At 37.3% G+C, this 27,581-nt stretch overlaps 1 protein-coding gene across 2 annotated transcripts in view; it reads right to left on the bottom strand.

Moving 5' to 3' along the window:
* hipk2 (homeodomain interacting protein kinase 2) overlaps positions 1–27,581 on the bottom strand; it is a 127,294-nt gene that overhangs the window by 12,825 nt on the left and 86,888 nt on the right. Inside the window, exons 5-10 of one of the 2 annotated variants that reach the window (XM_055174864.2) lie at positions 25,969–26,055; positions 22,055–22,239; positions 21,782–21,944; positions 10,914–11,043; positions 10,691–10,812; positions 1,041–1,171 (exon numbers count right to left, since the gene is read on the bottom strand). In XM_055174864.2, coding sequence (XP_055030839.1) covers positions 1,041–1,171; positions 10,691–10,812; positions 10,914–11,043; positions 21,782–21,944; positions 22,055–22,239; positions 25,969–26,055 — 818 coding nt within the window. Of the gene's footprint in view, positions 1–1,040; positions 1,172–10,690; positions 10,813–10,913; positions 11,137–21,781; positions 21,945–22,054; positions 22,240–25,968; positions 26,056–27,581 lie in introns of both variants that reach the window. The other variant, XM_055174863.2, reaches the window with a different exon arrangement.

The following is a 27,581-nucleotide window of genomic DNA, read 5'->3' as shown; positions in this document are numbered from 1 at the left end:
TATTTGTTACATCAACTAAAAAAACAAATATGTTAATAAATAGGTCAATCGATTTCAGCAGTATACAGGGCTCTGTTGAGTAATAAAAGATTTTGCAGATAAATGCAACTCCATAATGGCAAGCAATTTTAACCCAAAATTAAAATAGTTATAAAATACATAACTGTCATTTCCTCTGTTCTTTTGGGCAGGTCTAAACACAGCGTATTTAATTAGGGCCTATAATCTGTCTTTTTTCTACAATGAACGATTATGCCTCTAAATAAATCACACTTGCAATGCAACATTTGACCAGAAGGGGCAGCAGTGTCTGCAGTTAAGAGAGCACAAAGCTCAGCAATGGAAAAATCCTTTGCAGTGAAAGAGACTGGTTCAGGATCTGCAGATATCACATTTATCTATAATAGGCTCAACCAATGCAGGTCGGCATGAACCGACTCCATTAACCTGCCCTGGCACGAGAGGGATTGCTGCACTCAGTGTTCTGAGACAAGAAATCATCTAAAACAAGAATTCAACATGAATTCAGACTGTAATATGCTGAGCTTAGGCATAAAAATGCTCTTTTACTTCATTCTGAATGAATAATTTAATGACAAGTTGGTTTGTAGGTGCATTTGCAGACTAAGTAACCTAGAAAATTAAATCGCCTTAGTCTGTAATCTACTGTAGTAGATTATGAAAACTCAGCCTTGGCATGAAATATATGGATCACCATTCACTATTTCGTAAACTAATCTTTTGTGTCCACATGGCCTGGAGGTCTTCCATTGGTTGGACAAACATATATTGGTTGAGCCAATTTTTATAAATTGTTTTGTATACATAATACATTTTTATATTTTATGCATTTGGCCAAAGCCACTTACAGTGCATTCAAGATATACATTTTATCAATATGTGTGTTCACTGGGACCTTTGCATTGTTAACAAAATGTAAAAAAGTATGTAAAAAATACACTTAATTTTTAATTTGGTCCCTCTTGACCCAAGAGGAAATGGGATGTCCTTATGAAGCAAATGTTGTTTTTCAGTCTCACCTCCAGTTAGCCAGAGGTTGTGTGCCGGTCATGGAGTCGGGGATGACGGTGGCGTGTTGAACGGAGGTGTGTGTGAGCTGTTGCCACGCCGGAGGGAGGAGGATCTGTTGAGTGCCAGATGGCCAGGCCTGCTGCAGGGTCAGGATGGAGGGAGACGGGTTAGGAAGAGAGAAAGAGAGGGTTAGCATCTGAAAGGTCAGGTGCTGATCAGAGGTTTGAAAATTCGCAGATAGTGACATGCGAGTCTAAAGTATCCAAAATTCAATAAGAGTTATCATTTTAAGGTGACATTAGTGACACCAACTACAGGATAACAGCTGTTGGCAACCCAACAAAGTTAAGAAGAACTCAATGAAAATGAAAAATTATTTTTTTATCACTAAAATCTAAATATTTAAGAAACATTTTATATGAGTAACAATTCAAGTCAACTACCCCTTTAATATCATCAAAATATTAAAAGGGTAGCTGACTAGGGCTGTCACGATTATGACGGTTAATTTACTAATAAATTGTGACGAATAATTGCCTGTTTTATGGCTTTGACGATTATGGCGATTAATTGTCTGTTTTGTTGCTTTGACATTTAATTCTCGTAAATTTTTTTGTTTGTTCATGAAATAATTTTTATACATTGTTGTGATTATTTAAATTAAATCTTTTGCAAGGTTTACCTGGCAGTAAATATTATACACATAACGCATATTTAAAAGTAATCTGATACTGTCTCGTTTATACATGCGCTGCAGCTCCCCCTTGTGTTTTTTAGAGAGATGTGCAATCATTGCGGTGATCTGAAATCATCACGATGTGGTCAAACAATCACGATGAGACTATTATTTAATCATTGTGACAGCCCTATAGCTGACCCAAATTTTTTATTTAGTTTTTATTTTCTTGCCTTAGCTTTTTGTAGTTCTTACTCAGCATAAATTGAACAAAAACGTTGTGGGTCTCTGCTTAAAACAACAACAAATTATCTAACACTGAGGTAGTTTCTTAAATTAAATTCAAGATTGCTTCTCGTGTAACATTTCAATTGTATATCTTCGATCATTCACTATACAATTATTGTGGCCAAAAAAAAACCTTAAAAAACGCAATAATATTTTCGCAAACTTTTATAAATAAATACAATTGGTCAAATTCATCTTTGGTACTGTTTATTTTGTATTCATTTATTAGCCAAAGAATTATACTTAAAATACAGGAGTAGGGAGAGAGAACGAAAAAAGTAGAGCTGGGCATAGATTCATCTAGATTCATCTCATACAAAATAAAAGTATTTTTTGCATAACATATGAGTTTGTGCTGTCTGTAATTATTATGTATATATAAATATATAAATAAACACACATTCATGTATGTATTTAAGAAACATTTACATGTATATATACACATTTATTTATATTTTCATATATTCTAAATTATATATAAATAAAAACGATATTTAAATAAATATTTCTTAAATTTATATATATATATATATATATATATATATATATATATATATATATATATATATATATATATATATATATATATATATATATAAATTTAAGAAATATTTATTTCTTATGTATTGGTATGTGTATGTGTATATATATATATATATATATATATATATATATATATATATATATATATATATATATATATATATATATATATATATATATATGTATGTATATATGTATATATATTAGGGATGCACGATATATCGGCGACATATCGTTATCGGCCGATAACTGCTTATTTTTAATATTATCGGTTATCGGTCTGATAGCAAAATTAAGCCGATAAATGAAAGCCGATAAATTATGGATTATTTTGGTTTGTCGAACCCCTTCACTTGATCATTGCTGGCCATGTGAAGTTTTGATTGGTGCTTTCTGTGACATAGCACGAAGATGACACGTGTTGCGGGCTTAAGAAGAGTATGCTAGTCTAGCGCAAAAACAAGATGTCTGCGGTCTGGGAGTTTTTCATTGTGAAAATAATATGAATACTTATCGGCCTATAGATATCGGTTATCGGCCCCCAAATATAAAGAGTTATCGGTTATCGGTATCGGCCAAAATTTCCATATCGGTGCATCCCTAATATATATGTATGTATATATGTATGTTTGTGTTTTTAAACATACATAATATTTAAACCCATCACAAACTCATATATTATGCAAAAAATTACTTTTATTTTGTATGAGATGAATCTATGCCCGGCCCTAGAAAAAAGTAACCAACATTTTAAATGGCCGCTGACTAATTTACGAAATGATCATATATAGATACCGAAAATCATTGTTGTCATCGTGTACTGTACCGTATTATTTAGCATGTTATCACATTTTCCCAAAATACTGCGCAACCCGTAATTTATACTAGAAAAGAAAACAAAGATTGACTCATAAAGTCTAGAAGCAAGCAACAGCACAGTAACTTGGTTAACATTTACAGTGATATAAATGTTGGTGTGAATGCCACGTAACACTGTAGTCACAGGGCTTTAGCACAGCTTAACAGGTTACCGCACCCACATATTTAGAAAGAGGAAAGGATACAGCTATTTAGAGATATGACCGCTAGTAAGTGCTAAACTGTGCCAAACAACCACCAAAGGGGACATCATTTAGTTATTTAAGACCCCACCATCAGCATAAAGGCCTGGATACACAGGAAGAAACAGACACACATCCTCAAAACTAGTTATTTTGCAAGACTTTAGAAATTAGTAGAAAATGCAAATTGTGGAGGGCAAATAAAGATCTCCCTGTAGAAGAACGCAAAGCTTTGGTGAAACATCATTTATTTTCCTCACTCGATTCCTTGGCAGCCGTATTGAGATGAAGATCAGAGATGTGGCCCTACGTGCCGTGTACGGTCTTGGCTTCGGCGTGCAAAAAAGATAAGATCCTGCCCTAATAAAGAGACGTGGCATCTACCAAGCAGCCCGCTGATGTGTTAGACATTTTCCAAATCAGCCCCGACTTTAATTAAATTCAGGGCCCTCATTCGGCAGCTTTGTGAGGAACCGCTTTGTATGACTGGTGAGGAGTGTGTGGAGTGCCAAGCATAATTTGCCTCGAGACGAGAGCTTGAAGACGACTGTCTGCAGCCTTAATAGTTTAATGCAGCTTTATTGATTAACAGTTTAATGTACAACTAATGAATTGTTTCTTTAATACCCTTTGCACATCTATTTACTGGCTCGTCGGTATGGACCACAGCACTCGCACAAAGAGCACAGGGATGGGGAAAAGAGTGGGAAAATACTTTTACGATGTTTGTTTGAGGGCGATAACATATTTTCTGTATTTCCATTTTTAAAATGGATAGTTTCAGACTCTAAAATTTAATTGGGTGAGCTGTGCTCAAAGCTGTTGTAAAGTGCCTTAAGCACAGTAAAATCGCTTTTACACACAGCCTCTTATGGCTTATTGTTTTATTTAAGTTGCATTGTAATAAAGCCACATTTTTATGGAATTTCAAATGGTCTCGGTACTTAGGTTTAACTTTATCTCTAAAGAGCAACTGATGGCATTTTTCTCTAAAGCAAACATTATTATTTGAAAGTTATTCTTTTAATAAACTTGCATACACACCTTTTATTCAAGAAAAAAATGTTTTAAAGGGGCCGTGGCATGAAAATCTGACTTTTTCCATGTTTAAGTGCTACGATTGGGCCCCCAGTGCTTCTATCAACCTAGAAAATGTGAAAAAGGTCAACCCAGTAACTTAGTTTTGGTAAACCATTCTCTACAAGCACATGAAAAAATAGGTCGTTGAAATTTGGCTCTCCTTATGATGTAATAAGGAGCTCTTATTATAATAATACCACCACTTAATCTGCACTATCCAACCACAGCAGTGCCATTTAGTGCAGAAAAAAGCACAATTGAGTTTTAATTGCAACAAACCACCATCATTGTGATCAGTGTTTGAATTTCATCAGCTCATTTGTATTTTAAAGGACACACCCAAAACGCCACATTTTTGCACACACCTACAAAGTGGTATTTTACTTATTTATATGGTATTTTGAGCTAAAACTTCACATATGTGCTCTGGGGACACCAAAGATTTCTTCTGCCATGGCCCCTTTAAGTTTACAACTTTATAGTTGACCTAAATACAAACTGGAATACAACATTTGAACTGGAATGTTACTATTTTTATGCACTTTTATACAGAAATATAGAGAGATTTGTGGTCATAAGGGTAAATTATGACTGTATAATTTGTAAGAATATAGGCCAATATTTGGCCGAGATACTATTTAAAAATCTAGAATCTGAAAGTGCAAAAAATCAAAATATTTTAGGTTTTCCAAATGAAGCCCTTAGCAACTGCATCCATTCACAAAAATAAAATTATGATATATTTACGGTGGGAAATTAACAAAATAAAAACATGTGCCCGGTTGCATGAAACTCCTTAGTTGAGGGTTTCCCTGAGGGAGAAAAAATCCCTGAGGTAAGGTATTTATTTAAGAGCGTTGCAACAAAGGTCTTAACTGTCACCCTTACCTAAGTGTTTATACTAAGTATTTTACGGTAGTCTCTGCCAAAACACGGCAGCGGAGACGCGGTTGCTATGGTTACAAAATCTCACAGCGGTAACAAGTCAACGCACGCAGCTCAACAAACGGCGGATTTGTGTACAATGAAACATCGCAAATAACAGACTGTAAAGTGCCGCGTGTATAAAACCTCAAAGTAATTCAAACTGGTAACACTTTAGATTGACGGACGATCAAACTGCTATTCTCCTAATAAATGCGCATCTTTTTCTCTAGGGATTATTTCGATCGTTAGAAATGCGCCTTGGTACTTCATTTTCTTAAATAACCATAAAAGCAGCCATCGCGTGTGACGTTAAGGGACCTGTTATAGTCCCTTAAGTTTTTAAGGGAAAATGTGACTTAAGGACTTTGTTGCAACGCATAGCAGAACTTAAGGTAATACTTTAGCATTTAAGGGTAAATACTTATTGACAGCCTTAAGGTTCACTTAAGGGTTTTCTTGCAACCCATTTTTTATTAAGGGCACCCTTAACCTTATATTTAAGGGATTTCTTAGCTTAAGGACTTTCATGCAACCCGGCAATGATCTTTACATAATATCCAATGATTTTTGCATAAAATAATCATAAATAAATAATTTTGACCCATACAACGTATTTTTGGCTTTTACAAGTGCTACTTAAGACTGGTTTTGTGGTCCAGGGTCACTTTCGAACAAGACCTTAAAGTGCATACTTCGAATACTTCATTTAGGGTCATGCCTCCACGTACATCTCCACACATACTGTATCTGACCGATGACATGAATTTTCCTATCAGAATTGGAGGCCCTAAAGCCCTTTGCCTACATTCCTGACACTTTACCGCCTCCTTTCTCACTCTTGGGTTGGGTAATCGTACTGTCTGCCCTGGAATGGTAACCCAGATACGAGTGCAGTTTTCCATACAACTACCCCCCTAACAGATTTTCTGCCCTTGTGGGGTGAAAGCCTTTTGTCACCCCGAGGCCTCTGAAAGCTTGTTGCTCCCTCTGCAATTGTTTTCGCATTTTCTGCATTCCTGCCCGAGATAAAGGCCGAGGTCTTCTAGAGACCCACTCCACTGGCACCAAGAGTGATGTGGTGCGCCTGATTGGGTTGAAGGGAGGGGTTCAGGGCCCGGTTGCATAAAGCACCTTAAGGGCTCAGTCACACCAAAAGCGCTTTAAACGCTTGCAAACGCAAGGCGCGACGCACTGCCTTTTTTAAAAAAGAGCAGTGCAGCGCGGCTTTTCATATTGCTAAGCAACCACCGAGTCAGCTGTCTTGTCAATCAAATATTGAAGCGTGAGCGCTCTTTTGCTGTTAACTGTCATATTAGCAGAAACTTTAAAAAGATGATGCTTGCTCTGACCTTGTTTGAGGATAAGAGGAGCACAAACACGCAGGAGAGAGTGAGCGAGTGGAGTCCGGTTCTTCAAAGCAACTGTAAAATCCCCTCGCCACAACGTAAGGCCCGCCTCTCCCCTCATTCGATTGGACAATGGAAGACGCGAATGACTCCTCCGCTCTCAGCGCTCCTTCAAAAACGCGTGCGCGGCAGGCGGCAGAAAACCGCAAGGCGCTCGGCGCGCATAAACAGCGCGCAAACGCGCCCTGCCCATAGAATATCATTCAAAAAAGGCGCCTGCAACTGCCATAAACGCTTTTGGTGTGACTGGCCCTAAGTGTAATTTTCCCTTTAGTTGTTTCCTTTTAACTTAAGGGTGTTGCAGAAAAACCCTTAAGTTTTTTCTGTTGTGTATACATGGCAACGATAGTATTTTATAACAACAAACCGGGGTCACTGTCTTAAAACACTTAAAGATTACCCTTACCTAAGAGAACCGTTTAAGGGAGTATATGCAAAAGTCTTTAATTATTATCTTACAGAAGTAAAGGGGAATTTACCCCTTAAGTGTCACACTTAAGGAAAAAACTTAAGGTGCTTTATGCAACCGGGCCCAGACCCTGGAGCAGCGATGAGTCCAGAGAGGGAAGAGAAACAAATTTCTCCGTATTTGTTCCGGAAAACTGCCTTTCTCGATGGCGTGATTTACTAATCACCACTGGAATATATGCATGAGTTTTTCTTTAAGTGGGGAAGAATAAATACGCATTAAAGTTAGAAATAGCAGGGTTTAACAATAATGTTGGTCACTTGCCTATTTGGGCTGGTTTTTATATATGTATATATGAAGAGTTTGGTTCCAAAACGCAGTAAATCCTTTTTGATTAATTTGGTAAAAATGTGTTTTCTATACCAAGAAAGTGACAAAATGAAAACCACTATTTTCTGTTACAAACTTTCTCGTAGCATCTTTAAGTTATTATAACATTAAAAATTCAAATCCATAATTTGATTTTCAAAGATTTATTATAAAAATCCATGAAAAGTTTTTTTTCAAAATGCTATAAATCTATTGAATCAATATATAAATATGCATTCACCTTTGCCATGTTATATTCATTTAGTTGACTAGTGGTATACACTGATTAAAAAATAAACATCAATGACATTAATCAAAACGCTTACTTTGTCATATTAAGAACACTGTCATTGCTGCTGTCATCCTTGGGACGTCGTCGCTGAACTTTTTTGACAGCGATCAACAGTAAAATGTTTTGGTCCTGTTCGATTTTCGCTGACTTTGGGTAAAATAATGAAAAGTTTTTCATAAGATCCTCTGGGGTCAATGTGTTAGCATGACAGAAGCTTGATTCTGTCGTGTGAAAAGCAACAGCCGGCATTTTTCCTTCGCCCGAGCGACTCTCGCGTAAATTATTCGATTTTGATGGTTTACATTTCTTCCCCACCACAGAAAACTATCACAGGTTTATCAATGCCATTAAAAGTATTATTTTGTTTGTTTGTTGATCACAAAGTACAAAGTAGATGAGAAAATCTAGGATTCTGTGTGTACTCCGCACCACCATTGTTGTTTACAGTGCGTGGAATGGTGCCCTGTGATTGGTTCACTGTGAAGTGGATTTATTACATTCTGCAAAAAAAAAAGGACTGGCGTTTTTCACATTTTGGGAAAAAAGGGAGAAAAGATGACAGAATAACACGGCGGATATTGGATTTTGCGTAAAATGAAGAATTGACTTTTTAATACTGACCAGATACAATACTGATTTTGGCTGTAACATATTTTTTTAAAATGGCGTTTTATATGGTGCCTTCATTTCCTAGACATTAGGAGAGGACAGGAAAGTACAGGGACCTTGAGCTCGGATTCGAACTCGGGTTACCGAAAGTGTGCCTGCACCATACTGTATGTCGGAGCACTTCCCACCACACCATCGGCTCAGACGGGCTGGTGCTTTTTTATGCCAAACTTAAACAGTGTGGGCGTTTTCCCAGACAGGTTTGAGGTGCCTTCATTTAAAAAATCTTGCACTGTCATATGTGAACATATATCAGTGCGATTGTCTCAAGATGCACACTTTTTTTTTTTTAGTAAAGTATTTTTGAAAAAACTACTTAAATGTCTTAAAATATCTAAGGCCTAGTCCAGGATTAATCTAAACCCTGTCCGTGAAACCGCCCCTGTAAGTTATTTTCATTTAATGTGATGTATTGAATTCTGTTTTAAATGTGACCCTGATTAAGTCGTTTGTTTTTGATTTACAGTTTTTTTTTTACATAAAATCATCTTATATAATGTAAAGACAATTCTGTGAAAATATAACCTTGATATCTTTAATATTAAAGGTCACGTTCTTTCTGATTCCACTTTTTAAACCCTAGTTAATGTGTAATGTTGCTATAATAGCATAAATAATACATGTAAAATGATAAAGCTCAAAGTTCCCTGCAAGGCGATATATTTTCTTTTACAGAATTCGCCTTTCAATTCAGCGAACGCCAGTTTGGACTACAGCCCTCTACTTCCTGCTTTAATGACATCACTAGAACAGTTTTTTGACTAAACTCCGCCCACAGGAATACGTCAGTCGCCAGCTAAGCTAACGGCAAGCTAAGCTGCTATCGAATCACAACACACTAAACAAACTACACAATCTGAACTCATTACGTATTTCTGAAGGAGGAACTTAATAGAACAAGGAAGACATCAGCCTGTTTTGAAAACAGCGGTATACAGATAAGTAAATTGTGTGAAAAATACCGTGTTTTTTACACGTGAAACATGAACATACGTTATACTGTGCACTGTAAACACAATCAAAGATTCAAAAACACAGAAAGAACGGGACCTTTAACGGAGTAAGGTCAAAGCTTGAAATAAAAGTGAAATGAGTGATTGAAATCACACTTTGATGTTCCTAATCTCAATTATATTATGAGACTTTAGCCAAAATTCACAAAGTCACATATATATATATATATATATATATATATATATATATGTATGTATGTAAAAAGGGTAACATTATTAACCTGGCTAATGATGTCCTATTCATTTTTTGCTTGAATAAAACACTAAAAACTTTATGATGGGGTTGACAAAAAATATTGCTGTGCAGGTGCACATTTTTTAAAAAACACCTTTATTGTCTAGCCCTCAATGGAGTCTTAAAAAAGATGCGCGAGCTCAGTTCAGCAATATTGAAAAAAATATTGTGGATAAATTACACTTAGATAAACACAGCCACACTGTTTGTTAAAACCCGTCTGGTGCCTGCCTTGCGGCTCCAGAGACTAGACAAATCCCTGAGCATCCAAAGAGCTCATTTAAAACCAAACTCCATCATTCTCCTCAGACCGTGACTAGTACCCAAACTCCAGGGAAGCAACACGGTTGTCTGGTCCTAGTGGACGCAGGAAAACAAACTATCAGTTAGGTAAAACCTCCAACGGGGAAAAGTCAGGTCAGTATAGTTGCTCCCGCAGAGCACACTTCGATAAATTCATCCAGACTTCCATTAATCTACTGGGCCGAAAATGAGATTGTCTTCCTCGCTTTGCTAAAGGAGGAAGTGAATTATACTTATATCATTAAAACAAAGTAGGTCATGCTAATTGCTCTTCGTTGGAGCCAAATTCGGATGTAATAGTGAATTTGGGAAAGACTGAGGGGTGTAATTAGTTTAAGAAATCTCTCTCATTTTTGCTATGGCAATGGGGCTAACATCTGTCTGTACCTGTGTCAGCAGGCCTGGCTGGATTTGGAGAGGTTGAGGACCGGGGGCTTGTGTTACTATGGGAACTGCATTCTCCATCCGCACCGAGTAGCCGGTGTGTTTAGAGGGCGATGCTTGCAAACCTTGGGAGAAATAACAAGGGGAACGTTATTAGATGGCAAGACCGATGTAATCTACTGTATACACTCATCCAATTAAGTATCTCTATAACCGAGTTTCCTACCTTGGAAGCCAGGTGGGCAGACGATCAGGGCCTGCTGGAAGGGATCCGGTCGGGCGGCGCAGAGCTGAGGCCCACCGGGCTGGAGGGGCATGGTCCTGGGGGCCACGGCAGCCATAGGGGCCGCAGAAGGCTGGTAGAGTGCAGATTGGTAATTTAGTATGGAGACATCAGGGTTTGCTAGGGAAAAGGTGGCACTGGTGGAAGAGGGAGCCAGGTTGGTGGCCTAAAGGAATCGATGGGTTCAAGAAACAAACAAAAGCATGAGGAAGTGGGTGTGGTTTAGGGGATTGGGTGGAGCCATAGAGATTTTAAATAATATGTGATGATGAAAATAAACTGCTTAAAATGATTCCTGATGTGCAAGATGGATGTACAGTACAAGAACGAGATATGGACAGTCATGTGGTCATTATAGCAAAATGATAGCTTAGCACAATCCATTGAATCTGATTAGACCATTAGCATTGCGCTAAAAAATAACCAAAGAGTTTTGATGTTTTTCCTATTTAAAACTTGACTCTCCTGTAGTTACATCGTTTACTAAAACTGACGGGAAATTAAAAGTTAAGATTTTCCAGCCCGACATGGCCAGGAACCACACTCCAACTCTGGCGCAATAATCAAGGACCCCGCTGCCGTAACATGGCAGCAGCAGGCGTAGTCATATTACGCCCTGCACGAAAATAGTCCCCTGGTTACTTTCAAGGAAATATTTTCAGGCCCTATTTTTAAATATCATTGCGCCTTCTGCAGCCATGTTTCTGAAGCAAAGTCCTTGATTATTACGCCATAATAAGAGTATAGTTCCTAGCCATTTCGGCCTAGAAAATCGCAACTTTAAAAATTTTTGTCGGCCTAAGTACACAATGTAACTACAGAAGAGTCAAGTTTTAAATAGGAAAAATATCGAAACTCTTCTAGAGAAAAAATGAATCCCTTTTAGCGCGATGCTAATGGTCCAATCAAATTCAATGGATTATGCTAAGCTATGCTAAAAGTGGTACAGCCAGACCTGGAGATCGGCTGAATGGATTTCAAAACTGTAAAAATCAAAAGTTTAACTTTAGGGGAGCTGGAAAATTAGCATATTTTCAAAAAAGTGGAGTGTCCCTTTAAGCTATACATTTTACCCACATATGTGTTTCCTGAATATCGAACTCAAACCCATGACCTTTGTGTTGCTAACGTAATGCTCTACCCACTGAGCTTCACAACACTAAAAAATTGAGCTAGAACCCCTTTAACTCAATAAATGCCACAACCAACCAATCAGGATCAAGTATTTCAAAGCACTGGGTAATAAAATGATTTATAACCCAGACAGCAAGCACAGGAAATGTGTTTTACTTCAACTTTCAACCAATATCTTAAAGCAAATACTATGACACAGTCATGCAACTTCAAAAGCTGTGTCAGCTGGGTGGATGCAGGCTCAGTATTCAGACACGTTTTCTTAAATGACTTATCGAGAGTTTGGGAAAAGCACACGAGAGAGAGAGAGAGAGAGAGAGAGAGAGAGAGAGAGAGAGAGAGAGAGAGAGAAAGAGAGAGAGAGAGAAAGGGAGGTGAGGGAGCTTCAATCAATGCTCTTGTGTTACAGTCTCCATCAATGCTAGGACCCTTCAACTCATTGAATTTGCTCAGTCTCATTAGCAGCAGATAATGATCGCTCTTCGCGCTAAGCTATGATTAAATATACACACAGATCTAACCCGTGAAGAGAGAGGCAATCTGTTCTTCAAATCCCCCATACTAGATTTCCCCTCCAGTGCTTTTTTAATCCGGCCTGACTGCGGCAGATTCTGTTTATTCGGCTATCAATGTGAAATTTTCACCATGCACATTATATTGTTTCAGCATCGACACACTGCTGAAATAAAATGATTAATTGAATTTAATAATATTTTTTAAGGTAAGTGGTTGCAATCAATTTATTTAAGCTACATTTAAACAAAAGTTTTATATTTTGTTTTACTTTACTTAAATGTAGCTTAAATAAATTGATTGCAACCACTTACCTTAAAAAATTTATTAAATTCAATGAATCATTTTTTTCAGTGCATTGCAATGCGTGCATCTGCAATAGTCACATCGCACGAAGGGCATAGTTTTTCAAAAGGACAGCTATTTTGGATGCCTTTGTTAGGGTTACACTATATGAGAACGATTTCTAATGACTGAAAGAAATCTCGAATTTAATGACATTTCACCTTGCAAAAGACCAAATAATACGGTTTCAAAGAAAGTTTTAATAACACAATCTTGTCGCTTGACAAGTGGTACTGAATGTAATACCATCACACAACTATTTTCCTCAAGTTGCTATAGAGCTAAATGAGAAATGCTAAGTTAATTCCTCTTAAACAAAGCTATTCCAGTCATGTAATGAATTCATCCAGTATTTATCATATCAATATACATCACAGAAAAAAAACTAAATATTGCAATGTCAGTTTCCACCGAATATCATGCAGGCCTAATGAACATAAGAGAACTCCCGCTTTATGATCTAAAACGGTGAGCTGCATGTGTTCCTCAATAGAAATGTACAGCTTTCTTCATCTCAATAACAAAAAACATATGAAGAGTTTCGTTGCAATTTCGTTTTAATTGATCAGAAATCTCATTTTTTGGTTGTGCATTCCAATTAATATCAATTCAACTGCAGTTGGTTTGTTTTAATTTAAACCTTCATTACTTAAAAAATACAGCTAAGTAGCACCATAAAACAAAATAGTAACATGATAACATAATAAACATGTTTTGACAAAAATGTAAAAAAATTGATTCATCTCGTTTTGCAACGAAACTCTTCATATATAGCTATATGTAAAATATGAGCGAAGTACCACCACCAGAGAAAAAACATTATGTATTTTATTTAGGATTATTTGTGGCAGTTGCTCAGAACTCAACAAGTGATCTGAAAAATGGCTTATTGGTCGTGGTCAGTATATACAGTAGATGCCAAATGTAATGTCTAAAGGGCATTTTTGTATTTGTGACCCTGGACCACAAAACCAGTCATAAAGGTACATTCACACGGGGCGTAATCGTTGACGCTTCCCATCCATTTGTAATGGGTGACGTAATGTGTTGCCGAACTGAATTGTGGATCCGTCGGTGCCGCGTCAGTGCCGTTGCTCACGGCAGAAGTTAAACATGTCTCAACTTTTCAAGCGGCAGCATGCGTCAGCCAATCAGATCGCCTTATGGAAATAACCTAGAGCAAACCAATTACGTTTATGGAAGATCGGAGCATGTGTAGAGGCCACTGTGACTGGCTGTTGGCCACGCTTCAGATAGGCCCGTAGCTTCTCTATGTGTTTTGAAAGTGAGGGGTCAGCCGTGGACTAAGCCGTTGGTTGCAATTCGCAACCTCACCACTAGATGCCGCTAAAATTTACACACTGCACCTTTAAATAAGCTTCATTCATGTGTGGTTTGTGAGGATAGGACAATATTTGGCCGAGAGCCCGAGATAAATACATTTAAAAATCTAAAATCTGAGGGTGCGAAAGAATCCAAATATTGAAAAAATCATCTTTAAAATTGAAGAGCTTAGCAACACATATTACTAATGCTAAATACATTTTTAATAAATATACAGTAGGAAATTTACAAAATATCTTCCTGGAACATGATCTTTACTTAATATCCTAATGATTTCTGGCAGGGAAAAAAGGATAAATTTGACCTATAGACAGTTTCATCCAGTGTTGGAAAAGTTCACCTTCTACAGGAAAGTTCAGGTCACACATTTTAAAATGAACTAGTTCAGTTCATAGTTCATATTTCAAAATTTTGAACTAGTTCACAGTTCCAAAAATGAACTAATTTATAGTTCTTTTTTCCCATATTATTAAAAAAAATGATTGCCATTATAGCCCATATAACCACAAACAGCAATTATTTTATCAGTTTTAACACCGAAGCTAAATGCGACAGATTTCATCTACTTTTACTGATCCAGCCAGGTTTTACATTAGCATTGACTGTCTTTTAATGTTTGTATTTGCACACCTTGAAAGGCTAGCCGGTGCTTCAAGGGGGTTTTCCGGGCGAAAAGCGCTGCGAGGCATCGCGTAGGACAACCGCACGTGCACGTTAAATAGCGTGAGCTTAGTCAAAGTCTATTTCAAGATCCAGAATATGCGTTAGCAGCCTAACTTGTGTTAATCGTTAACTGTTTAGGACAAATATAGTGCTATTTAATGTTAAACTATGTGAGTGCCGCGGCAGGGATTTGGATTTCAGCAGCGTCCAGTCAGTGTTGTATTGATGACGCATGCAGCCTGGTGGCGGTGTTGCCAGATTGGGTGTTTTTTTCCGCTACACATTAAGGCCCGTTTACAATGTGTTTTAACCGGGTTTTCGCCTGGAAGACTCTTTAGACATCTGGCACCCTATTGAACTGAGAGCGCGTGCCGTTCACAAGCACCAGAATAAACGAGTTCACAATAAGTTCATCAGGCGTAATACAGTACGTTCAGTTCACGTTCGCTCAAAATATGAACGCGTTCATGAACACTGAAAAAAATGATTCATTGAATTTAATCAATTTTTTAAGGTAAGTGGTTGCAATCAATTTAGTTAAGCTACATTTAAACAAAAAAGATTAGTAACGTAAAATAAAATATAAAACTTTTGTTTAAATGTAGCTTAACTAAATTGATTGCAACCACTTACCTTAAAAAAAAGTTCAATGAACTCGTTCAGGCACAACACTGGTTTTATCGGACGCACGTGCGCTGACGCGATACACGTCTGCTTCCGAACTTTACTTCCGGTTTTGTTTTTTTAATGGTCTGACTAGTTGCTAAACTGATCTCTTAAACAATTGCCTCGTCAAATATAACAAATCTTTTGGTTTCCTAGGTAATCTATGTGTTTTTGTTTTTTGCTTGTTATATAAATAAACTACGTTTAAAGAACTTTGTTGTTATTTATTCTTAGCGGAGTTTACCAGAAGTTACGTGCGGACCACGACAGCGCTTGTTTATGTTGTTACTGCTGAAACCGTCAATACAATGTATTGTTGGCCGTGTGAATGTATTGTTACCTGTGTGATTTCCAGGGTCACATTTACTTTTACTGACCGCATTAGCTGAGATTAAACAATTTATATCAGAATAAAAGCTGTATGGTACAAAACACTAAACTTTTATTTAACAAAAAAGGCAAACTTTAAAATCCAAGGGAATGTGGGTTTTAGCTCAATACACAAAAATGTATAGAAAAGAAAACGTCGTTTTACATTACAACAGTCATTCTTCTAGGCCTTTACTAACATACGCAACACACATACAAAATTGTTAATATATAATAAATTTGAATAATGGACAAATCTTTCAAAGCTGGACATCACTACTGTATACTCTTTTACTGATAATGCTGTGGTGGTTTTATTGGAAATGTGTGTTTGAGCCTGGCCTGTCTCACAGTTTTTCTTCCACATTATTTTGTGTGTTTTCCCAAACATCTTTGTAAATAGCAAGTGAGAGAAAGCTAAAATACAAATAAATAAAAATGTGCAAGGTTCAAAGACTACATAAGAATGAGTTTGTCTGGATAGCAGCTGCAAATTGGCATAAAAATCTAGCAAGATTCACATCATGCCTTATTCATAAACCTAAACCATTGAATGCAAATCTCACAAGAGTTTTGCAAAGCGAGGTTTACCACAAGTGTCCGTGTGACTGCTTTTACACGTAGATACTGAGTGAAACTGAATAATACAATAAGCAAAAGAAAACAAAAGGCACACGTTTTCATCTTTGATAACCTGATCTTTTCAAAACCTTTTCGGATATTGTTATATACTTTCATCTGGCTCCAAAGCGATAGCGTTTCATCTCATGCCAACGCTGGTAATTATAGACTTTTCATTAAGGTTTGTATGGAGAGAATTCAGTATAGGCCTTTTCATTTTTCATTTTCTCCGTTAAGCAAGGCCGACGAGCACCAGGGGAGAAAGTTAATCAATACGCCGCCATGGCATTCATCACACAAAATAAACACTTCAGCCTCACAGCTGGCTAATGCTACATGAGGTTTGCCTCAGACTTACACACACAAACACAATGATAGCATAGACCTACGCCCCAAACAGATTATACACAACGTTCATATCATCTTGTTTTAAAAAGTTGTATAACTTTACAGCTGTATGACTTTTTGACTTTAACCATTGTTTATTCCAAGGGAGGAAGTCCCAGTCTGAGCGGATCTAAGGAATGAAAGGCATCATGGGATACATGCCTGGCTCTATGTCAGCAGTTTAGGCAAACGCTCCCCGGTGAAGCTAAACTGCATAGAGGCAAAACAGAAGGAAACAAAAGAAGGGAGGAAAACAAAGTGGTGCAATCCTCAAGGCTGTGTCGTAGTAAAACGCAAGCCAAGCAGGAAGTAGAAGCTGTCGTGTTGTTATTAAGCACATTGTGATGGAGGCCTGCACACGGCCCAAATGGCCCATGGTACGACTTATGCTTTCGGCCACTGGAGGAAGTTATCCGATACGGCCAGTGGTTTATGGGGCAACGCTACACTCGTTTCATTGGATTGCCCCGTTGCAAGCAAGTCTTTGCATGTAATGCGATTTATTAACTGCAGCTTTAAGGGAAATCAAACTGAACCGGGGAAAAGGGAAATGTTTCGGTTTTGCTGATTACAGTTATCAATTTCAGATACGGAGGAAAATGTGCAGCTGGTCGATGTGAGCGTGCGAATGTTTCTATGAAAACATGGGGTGAAAGAAGCCCCTAGATGTTTTAACCATTTCAAAAACAAATGTAAATGTACACCATGATTTACTCACCCTCAAGCAATCCGAGATGCACATGTCCATCATCTTTCGGACAAACACATTTGGAGTTATTTAAAGCAACACCAAAGAGTTGTTTTTACCTTAAAATAACGTTTCCAAAAAAGTTTCAGTGGTTCATCCACACAAAACAGGGTGAATGGCACTTTCACATTCGCTTTGCAGCCCTCTATCGGCCAAAACCGCACTAAAGAAGTTTCCAACCGTCAGGTAGCGGTCCTGTAGTTCGAGTGAAAACTACAAAAACTTGCTTTACGGCAGTCCTACAATCCAATCAGAGCCAGCTATGCTGCAGTATTTACGACAGTGGTAATGAACAATTACGCTTCTAACCTGTAGGGGGAGCAAAGAGCCAGAGTTCTTTAGTGTTGCTTTAAGTATATGTCCTTGCTTTTCCAAGCTTATAATGGTAGAAAACAGAGATCAAGGAAAAACTTCTGACTTTGAAGCCAAAAAAGTGCATCAATCCTTCACAGAAGTAATCCACACGGCTCTAAGGGGTTAATAAAGGTCTTAGATATTTTAAACTTAATAAACTATATTAACTAGCTTCCGGTAACGACAGCATCTCAGACTCACGCGATTCATGAGGCTCACTACTAGGGATGCTCCGGTCAGGATTTTTGCAGCCTATACCGATTCAGATTTTTTTAAGCTGATATGCAAGATCTTTGATGACTGATATGCAAGATCTTTGATTTTTTTTATCAGATGTTGCCTTTGTTATGTTACTTGCAGTAATTAGATATATTATTGTTTTAATATAGAATCCAATAGAGAAATGTAATATCTCTTTAAAAAGGTTTATGTCTCTTAAAAGTAATGAAAATAAAACACTTTACAGTCTTTACTGTATGAATTAAATATACACGCATTCGTATAAACTACAACAGTTCTTCAGTGCAGAGCAGAGAGTAATTTTATTGAGAGATGAATTGGGTTACTGTAGCTTTAAGACGTGAGAGAGAGAGAGAGAGATCGCTCTGTTCACGTGCACTGATGACATGCTGCTGTGTGAACGTGCAACGATTGTACGCAGACAATAGCTGCTGTGAGGAAAATTAAAATTTAAACACTCAAAACTTTAAAACGCATGCAAATAATAAACTTTCGACACGAGGATGCAATTGTTCGCAATAGATACGTATGTGTTGTATACGCTGTTTGATGGGGATGTAAAGATGGGTCGCGCTGTTGACCGGAGCGCGTCCTCATAGAAAATACAAATATATATATAAGACAAAGAGAGAAATCCATCTGCCCGTCGCACATGAGCAACGGGTTGTAAAAATGCTTTCACTGCGTAAGAATCAATGGTCTCAAATTGCACATGCATTCAGGTGCCATATGATGTCAAAAGTAAACGGAAAGATCGGTTCATGAGCTCGGCAAATTTAGCGAGTACCAATCAAGTCATTTAATGCAATTATCAACTGATACCAATCGGCGGCCGATCGATCGGAGCATCCCTACTCACTACGCCAAAACTCTCTTGTGAATCACATGAGTCCAAGATGGCTTCATTAGCGGAAGCTTTGATAAATTTGAAATTTATATATTTTTTAAAAAATCGCATTGATTACCTGCAGAAGAACTTTATTAAGCCCTTGGGATTACCTCTGTGAAGGATTAAAGGAATAGTCTACTCATTTTCAATATTAAAATATGTTATTACCTTAACTAAGAATTGTTGATACATCCCTCTATCATCTGTGTGCGTGCACGTAAGCGCTGGAGCGCGCTGCGACGCTTCGATAGCATTAAGCTTAGCCCCATTCATTCAATTGTACCATTTAGAGATAAAGTTAGAAGTGACCAAACACATCAACGTTTTTCCTATTTAAGACGAGTAGTTATACGAGCAAGTTTGGTGGTACAAAATAAAACGTAGCGCTTTTCTAAGCGGATATACTGTAAAAGAGGAACTATATTCTATGGCGTAATAGCACTTTTGGGAGTACTTATACTCGCCTGAAAAGTCCGCTCCCCTTCTCACTCTCATAATGGGAGAGGAAGGGTGTTACTGCGCCGAGTCGAAGTACTCCCAAAAGTGCTATTACGCCATAAAATATAGTTCCTCTTTTAAATCTGCTTAGAAAAGCGCTACGTTTTATTTTGTACCACCAAACTTGCTCGTATAACTACTCGTCTTAAATAGGAAAAACGTTGATGTGTTTGGTCACTTCTAACTTTATCTCTAAATGGTACCATTGAATGAATGGGGCTAAGCTAAATGCTATCGAAGCGTCGCAGCGCGCTCCAGCGCTTACGTGCACGCACACAGATGATAGAGGGATGTATCAACAATTCTTAGTTAAGGTAATAACATATTTTAATATTGAAAATGAGTAGACTATTCCTTTAATGCACTTTTTTTGGGGTGTAAAGTCAAAAGTTGTTCCCTGATCCCTATTTTCTACCACTATAAGCTTGGTAAAGCAAAGACATTTACCAAAATATCTCCTAATGTGAAAGATGATGGACATATGTATCTTGTATTGCTTGCGGGTGAGTACATCATGGGGTATTTTTTCCAAAATTTGGCTGGAGTATCGCTTCAAGTCTTATTGTCCAGTTAATATTTTCTTAGTTTAAACACAAACCTCACCAAACTGTTAGATTTATGCTTGAAATAAGAAAAGCTACTGGCCAAAAATATAAAGTATTGTCTGAAAAAAAACAATTCAACTTTTTAAAAAACAAGTTTTGTAGAAAATGATGCAAATACTGTACTGATCTAGAATTTTTTTTTTAAATGCATTAGGTTTCTAGAAAAGCCATAAGTAAGTATAAGGTACGAGAGGCTGTGCTGTAATGTGGAATAAGTCACGGCTGAAGGGCGTTGTTGGGCATGATGAGTCAATGCAACGCTTTAAACTAGTGCTGCCTCACGATTAGTCGTGACTAATCGTTTGAAGAATAGAAGTTTTTGTTTACATAATATATGTGTGTGTACTATGTATAATAATTATGTATACATAAATACACACACATGTAGGGCTGGGTATCGATTCAGATGTTCCAGATCGATTCGATTCACAAACTATTAAATCGATTAGATTTTGATTCTCGATTTGATTCCGATTCTCGGGCCGATTTTGATATTCGATTTTCGATTCAACTCAATAAATATAGATTATATAGAGTATTATATTATATTATATTAGAATATTATATTATATTATATTAGAATATATTAGAATAAAGACTAAATGAATGAATGACAGGCTCGCCTCTCGTTCCTTGGTAACATCGTGCAAGGATAAAAAGAAGTTGACATGTAGTGGAGAAGACTAGTAATTAGATTAACGTTAATCTTACGTTCAAAGTTTGCAGAAATAAATATGAAAAAAATAGATTAGTGGGCTTTAAGAATCGATTTTGAATCGACCACGGTTAATCGAAAAATCTATTTTTTTTTCCTCAGCCCTACACACAAAAATATATTTATATAATTAATATTTATATATAATATAAATTATATATAAATATAAACATGTATACACATGCAAATGTTTCTTAATTATATACATGTGTGTGTGTGTATTTATACATAATTATTATACATGGTACACCCACACATATTATGTAAACAAAAACTTTTATTCTGCAAACGATTAGTCACGACTAATCATGAGACAGCACTACTTTAAACCATGACATACCTTATTGCTTTTATAAAACATGTTACCATACAAAATACAAATATTAAGGCAAAAAATATGCATCAATGCAACTTTCATGTAGTAAAAGCCTTCCTTCCGCTGGAAAAAATAGTCCCTGACTGACTGAATGTTTATGTTACGTTGCTAAGAATGCGGTGCAGTGATACTCAGAATCGTTCGGTACAGCAGTCATAGCTGTGTTTTATCGTAAATAAATTTATGAACTGGAACTAACCGTTTTATAAGATATATTAATGTATGGTTAGAACTAGAATGAGAATAATCATAACTATAACAAGGTTAATTTAAGAAAATTATAAAGAAAAATGGCAGAAGTCTCCTTTAGATAAACAGGTATATGTGTGTGTATGAATACTGACCTGACTGTGCACAGTGTTAAGCTGGTTGTTGAAGGTCATGGTGAGATTGGTAGAGGTGCTGGGGGCTACATGTGTAATAAAGGGGGTCTTGCTCTGATTGACGGTGTCGTACATATTTATCCGACGTTTGCAAATCTCCATGTTCTGGAAGCAGGATTTGACGCTGCAGGAATAAAGGAGGACAAAGTCAATGATCCATACAGTATCATAAAACCATACAACACTCTCCATATGAAGATGTGCCACTGTTGGTGTATATATAGCTCGACTGACTGTGCGCTATGCGGGAAGTCCAGCAAATGTGTCATTGTGACAAAGGGGTGGTTGAGCGTCTCTATAGGCGTGATTCTTTTGTCTGCGTCGATGGTTAGCATCTTGGTCAGCAGGTCGATGAACTCTCTCCTGTCCGCTTTCTCCGCCAACATATCGCTGCCTTCCAAATCTGTGGTCATATTCACCTGCACATAGCAAATAGGAGAAAACAAATTGATTTGTGATTGATTAGCCACACACACAGTACAGATCGGGCAGTTATTTTAGTGATGACGTATCCAAAGTCATATCTGCTTGAATGGGGAAAGACAGATATCACAAAATCACAATTTTTAGACAAACGATTAAACCTGACTATTGTTTCTTCAGCTCAAATTGTGCTGAAAACACCTTTTTTCGAGGTCGCTTCAGCACCTCACGGGACTTTATAAAATTGCCAGTCTTTATCAATTGATGATTGGTTCTTTTAACTGGAAGGCGGGACTTCTGTCGCCACAGTGGCCATATTGAGCGTCTCCGTTACATAGTAATAGGAGTGCACAATCTTGTTATATCCAATATCTTTGGTTTTTAACATTTAATCATGTTTAATGTTATGCAGAGGCGTTTCTATTGCCAAATAAGCAAAAAAATAATCAAATTACTGCATAAGGCGAAAGTTTACTGCGGTGGGATTAGACGAATAAGGTGCAATATTTGTAAACTCAGTGTAAAATGTGTGTCTGACTTTGCTAATCCTTAAATTCAGGAGGCATAGATAATTGTGACCACAGTAATCCGTAAGAACCGAATGTGTCTAAAATGTACTGTATCACAATCCTGGGTGTTAAAATGATGAAATCTGTCAACTGTATTTTTTCTCAACAATATTTGTAAATAATACATGTAAGCATTTTGGTGTGAATAACTCCGGTGTCCTGCAGTGCTTGGCACATGCAGCTCTGTAAATGCATGCAGGTCTGTCAATCAAAAGTCAGATTTTTTTTCCTCTGTAATAACCTTCCACATTTGATATATTTGCCTTCAAATTTGGAGCCGAGCTTCTGCAAAAGTCTTCAGAGGTAAAGAATCGCAGAGATTTAGCCCCGTCAGAGGATGTGGAAAAAATAAGAAAACTTAATATATATAATTTATTTTCATCATTAAAATATCATAATTAAAACTTATAATAAGCTTTTAATTATCACAACCCAGAAGCAGCTGAAGGCATTGTTAGTTTATTATCATATCAGGGTTAAATATATATTGCTGATGCTTGTAAAAACCAAGCGCTCCAGCAAATCTTTTTAGAAATCCTGCTCAAATATGGATAACGCATTTTTATACCGCCCTGCTGTTTATCTGGCAAACCTGTCAACCATCAGATAAACCGGTCAGCTGTACAAATGTAAGTTTTTTTTGCATATTTTATGCTATTTAAGCTATTCAATCCTTATTTTTTCATGCAACATGTTGATATTACATTTACATTTATGCATCTGGCAGACGCTTTTATCCAAAGTGACTAAAGCCGCCTTTCCTCTGCACACGACATATGGAAGCGATTGTCGGAGTTCGCCCCCTAGTGGCAGTCGTAATGAAGTTTCAGTTTAATCGTTACATGGGAGAGCAGCTCATTCCTCACACACAGTTTTTGATTGGAATACACTGAAATACATCACTTCCGGTCGGCATATCGCATGCGGTGTAGTCGCACAAGTTCACTTTTTTTAACGGATCCAACGCTCAAAACGGATCTGAAAATTATGCATCCGCAGATGGTCGGCACCTCATGCAGCCCCTTCTCGACTCTCCATAGGGAATTAATGACTTCCGGTTTATCGTCATCGTGTGGAGCAGAAAGCTGGCCCTGGGTTCGAAACATACACAGTAAATAATGGACGTAGTGTCCGTGACGTCATCCATAGGTTTACAAACAGCTTTTTTGAAGCCAATAGTAGTCTGTGCCTGCCGCCGCCATATTGGCCGAGTTCACATTAGTGATGCGCGGGTCGGCGTTTTTTCCAACCCGCGGGTCCCGCTTTTATGAAATATTTGGTCCGCCCCAACCCGCCCAGCAACACTGTATCTATTTTTACAACCCGCACCGCCCCGCGACCATTAAAATAGACATACTAGGCATTTATAATGTAAATAAAAATAGGCTTTATTTCAGCCTAAAAGTACTTGGAAACAGCCATTGGATTACAACGCCCTGTAAACTGGCAACAACATACGCGAATGAACCATAGAAACCAGCAAGGTCATATTAATATAGAGATAGGATAATGATAAACATTTTCAACATTTACAAAGTAGCGTTCACAAATTCCCTACCTTAATTTCTCCTGCAGATCCTCTTTCATCTTTTATTTCTCCGTTTGTTTTGTTGTTGTAGCAGCGGGAGTTACTTGGCGCTTCCATGACGTTATGCCAAAGGGTTGGGGATATCAAGTTACGTTGCGCAAGTTACGTTGCGGAAGTTACGCTGCCACGTAGGCCTACGTAATTTAACCTTATCAAATAACGTAATAAAATATAAAAATATATATATTCCCAAATATTTAATATTAATGCTACAAGGAATTAGACGCAACATACCTGTTTTTTAATTTTGTTTTTAATGACCCGCCCCAACCCGCACCGCATTAAAGTTACAATTTCTTTACCCGCCCCAACCCGACCCACGGGTTACCCGCAGGGCCCGCGGGTTACGAGACGACCCATGCATCACTACCGCAGATCAACAAAAATGGGTAAAGAGGCGGGAAGCTGAGATGGCTGGTTGATGAAACCATGCCCGCCTAGCTTGACTATACTGACAGAAGTTGATGTTCAACCGTCACTCAAGTGGCCACGTCCTTTATTTTGCAGAAATTTAAGGCTTAATATAATTTAAACAGATGAGTTACAAAAAAAATCACCCCCTTCACAGTTGCCATAAAGGTCAAAATTAGCTATATAGACCAAAACCACTTTTTGTACCAGGCTGTAAACATATTTTCTACTGTGAAGTTGGACATTTTAACATGGAGGTCTATGGGAATTGACTCCCTTTTGGAGTGTTGATGAATTGCAGTTTAAGTCACTTCCGTATTGGCTTCATGATAGAAATCAAAGGTTGTCCCTCGGTTCGAACACATGACTTTTGCGCTGCTAATGCAATGCTTTACCACTAAACTATCAGGAGCACATTATAAATAAAACATAACATATATAATATACTTACCAATTATAACAACAAATCGATTTACAAGCCCTGTATACTGAACTGTAGAGCAACTGCTTTAATATTCTGTGAATATTTGTACGCAAGCGATTTTACATGTCACTGCATTGTGAATGTCTCGAAATTCATACATAATTCAAGTACGTGTTAAATATGTTTATAGACCTGACCTAAAAAATGCAGCTCTGGTGTAATTCTTGTAAAACAATGACGATCTAAAGCACGTAACTGTGATTGATCAAGCGTATCTAAGCGCAAGCATATTTTTATAAATGTACCGGATTGGCTGTAAATCGGATCAGCTGTTATAATCTGATACAGTTGGATAGAGTCGTTTCTTATGGGAAACTGAAACTGAGCTTTGCATCATTGTTGGCAACAGCGTGACCCGGCCAGTTCAGACATCAAGATGACTGGCCGGTGATGGAGCGTGTTGATTTAAATAACTCACAGCAAGCTAAAGGTCATAAGTCATGTGTCGTAGCGCTGAATAGCACTCGGGGGAGTAAGGTTCCCATGCAACATTACTTCACCATTGTGCTTTCGCATCGTGTCCTCAGTTACATAACACCACTGTTTTCTCCACACAGAATCAGGGACAAAACATTTTGAGAGTAAGGGTGAAAGGAAGGGTGCTATTGTAGACAGATTTCGGCTTGTAGTTGAGGTGGACACCGGGTTTGTGGTGTATGGTACGGACTCTTACCTGAGCCATGTCATCCAAACAGTTGAAGATATACTTGCGAGCCTCTTTTGACTTGATTCCCGTCTCTGCTTCATGGTCTTCAGGTGTCTGCAAGTACAAAAGAAAGTTTGTCAGTAGATACTACAGACCAACGATGACCCCTGTGTTAAAACTCTCATTGCAGCATGAAAGAAAAATCACATTTGAAATCTCTAATATCTCGGTAGCAGTGACGGCTCGTGACTGCTCTTCCGAGGGCCGCAAATTCCAAATAAGTGTTCGGGTGTGTCATGTGTGTTGCTCGTGTTTTCAAAGTATGTGTTTGTTGCGTCATGTGAAGTGAACCATGTGCATCACGTGTCTTGTCGGGATGGGTGCCTGCTGCACACATGTCAAGACTGTTTGTGATAAAAGAGATGCTCACGTTCACAAAATACACGCAAGGCACTCCCTTAACAGTAAACTCTGATTACGCATGAGATTAGACGAGTATCTGGCAAACGCGGGCGTCTCTTTTATCGTAGACTCTTTGAGCGTGTCTGCAGCGGGCACTTGTTTTGACGGAACACGTGATGCACATAGGATCACTCGATGCACCAAACACATATTTTGAAATGACGAACAACACACATGATGGGCTACATACATGTGACGAACTTCCCATACCATTATTTGAAATCAATTCAAAAATTAATATACATATTTAACCTCAGTTTTCGAATTTTTTTGGCCTGCGCTACACTGCAAAAAATGATTTTCAAGAAAAAAAAATCTTAGTATTTTTGTCCTGTTTTCAGTAAAAATATCTAAAAATTCTTAAATTAAGATGTATTTTCTTGATGAGCAAAAAGACCCAAGAAAATAAACAAAAAATATAAACTAAGTAAATTAGTGCTTAAAACAGGCAAAAAAATCTGCCAATAAAATAAGAAAAACTTTTTTGAATTAAGTGTTTATGAAAAGGGTAAACTTATTTCAAGAAAATTTTCCTTATTCCATTGGCAGATTTTTTTGCTTGTTTTAAGCACTAATTTACTTAGGGGTGGTTTCCCGGACAGGGATTAGCTTAAACCAGGACTAGGCCTTAGTTTAATAAGGAAATATAACTAGTTTTAACAAACATGCCTTACTAAAAAAAACATTACTTGTGTGCATTTTGAGGCTAAACAAATGTCACTGATGTATTTTAAGGTATGTCAGTGCAAGTTGTTTTCAGTTTGGACAGCTCTTCAATTTATTTTAGTCTAGGACTAGTCTAATCACTGTCCGGGAAACCGCCCCTTAAAGGTTATATTTTTTGTCTAAAAACTAGAATTTTCTAGAACAAGCAAAAAAATCTGCCAATGGGGTAAGCAAATTTTTCTTGAATTTATCTTGAATTTAGTGTTTAAGAAAAATGTTCAAGATCTTTTGGTCGTTTTGCTCATCAAGAAAAAGCATCTTAATTTAAGAATTTTTTGATATTTTTACTGAAAACAAGATTTTTTTTTCCTTGAAAATAATTTTTGCAGTGTATTTGTTTCTATATTTTTCATCTTCACACTGCAAAATAAGATTTTCAGGAAAAAAATTCTTAGTATTTTTGTCTTGTTTTCAGTAAAAATATCAAAAAATTCTTAAATTAAGATGCTTTT

This window comes from Misgurnus anguillicaudatus, chromosome 15 (assembly GCF_027580225.2).
Source record: "Misgurnus anguillicaudatus chromosome 15, ASM2758022v2, whole genome shotgun sequence".
Lineage (NCBI taxonomy): Eukaryota > Metazoa > Chordata > Actinopteri > Cypriniformes > Cobitidae > Misgurnus > Misgurnus anguillicaudatus.
This window is presented reverse-complemented; position numbering and strand designations above follow the sequence as displayed.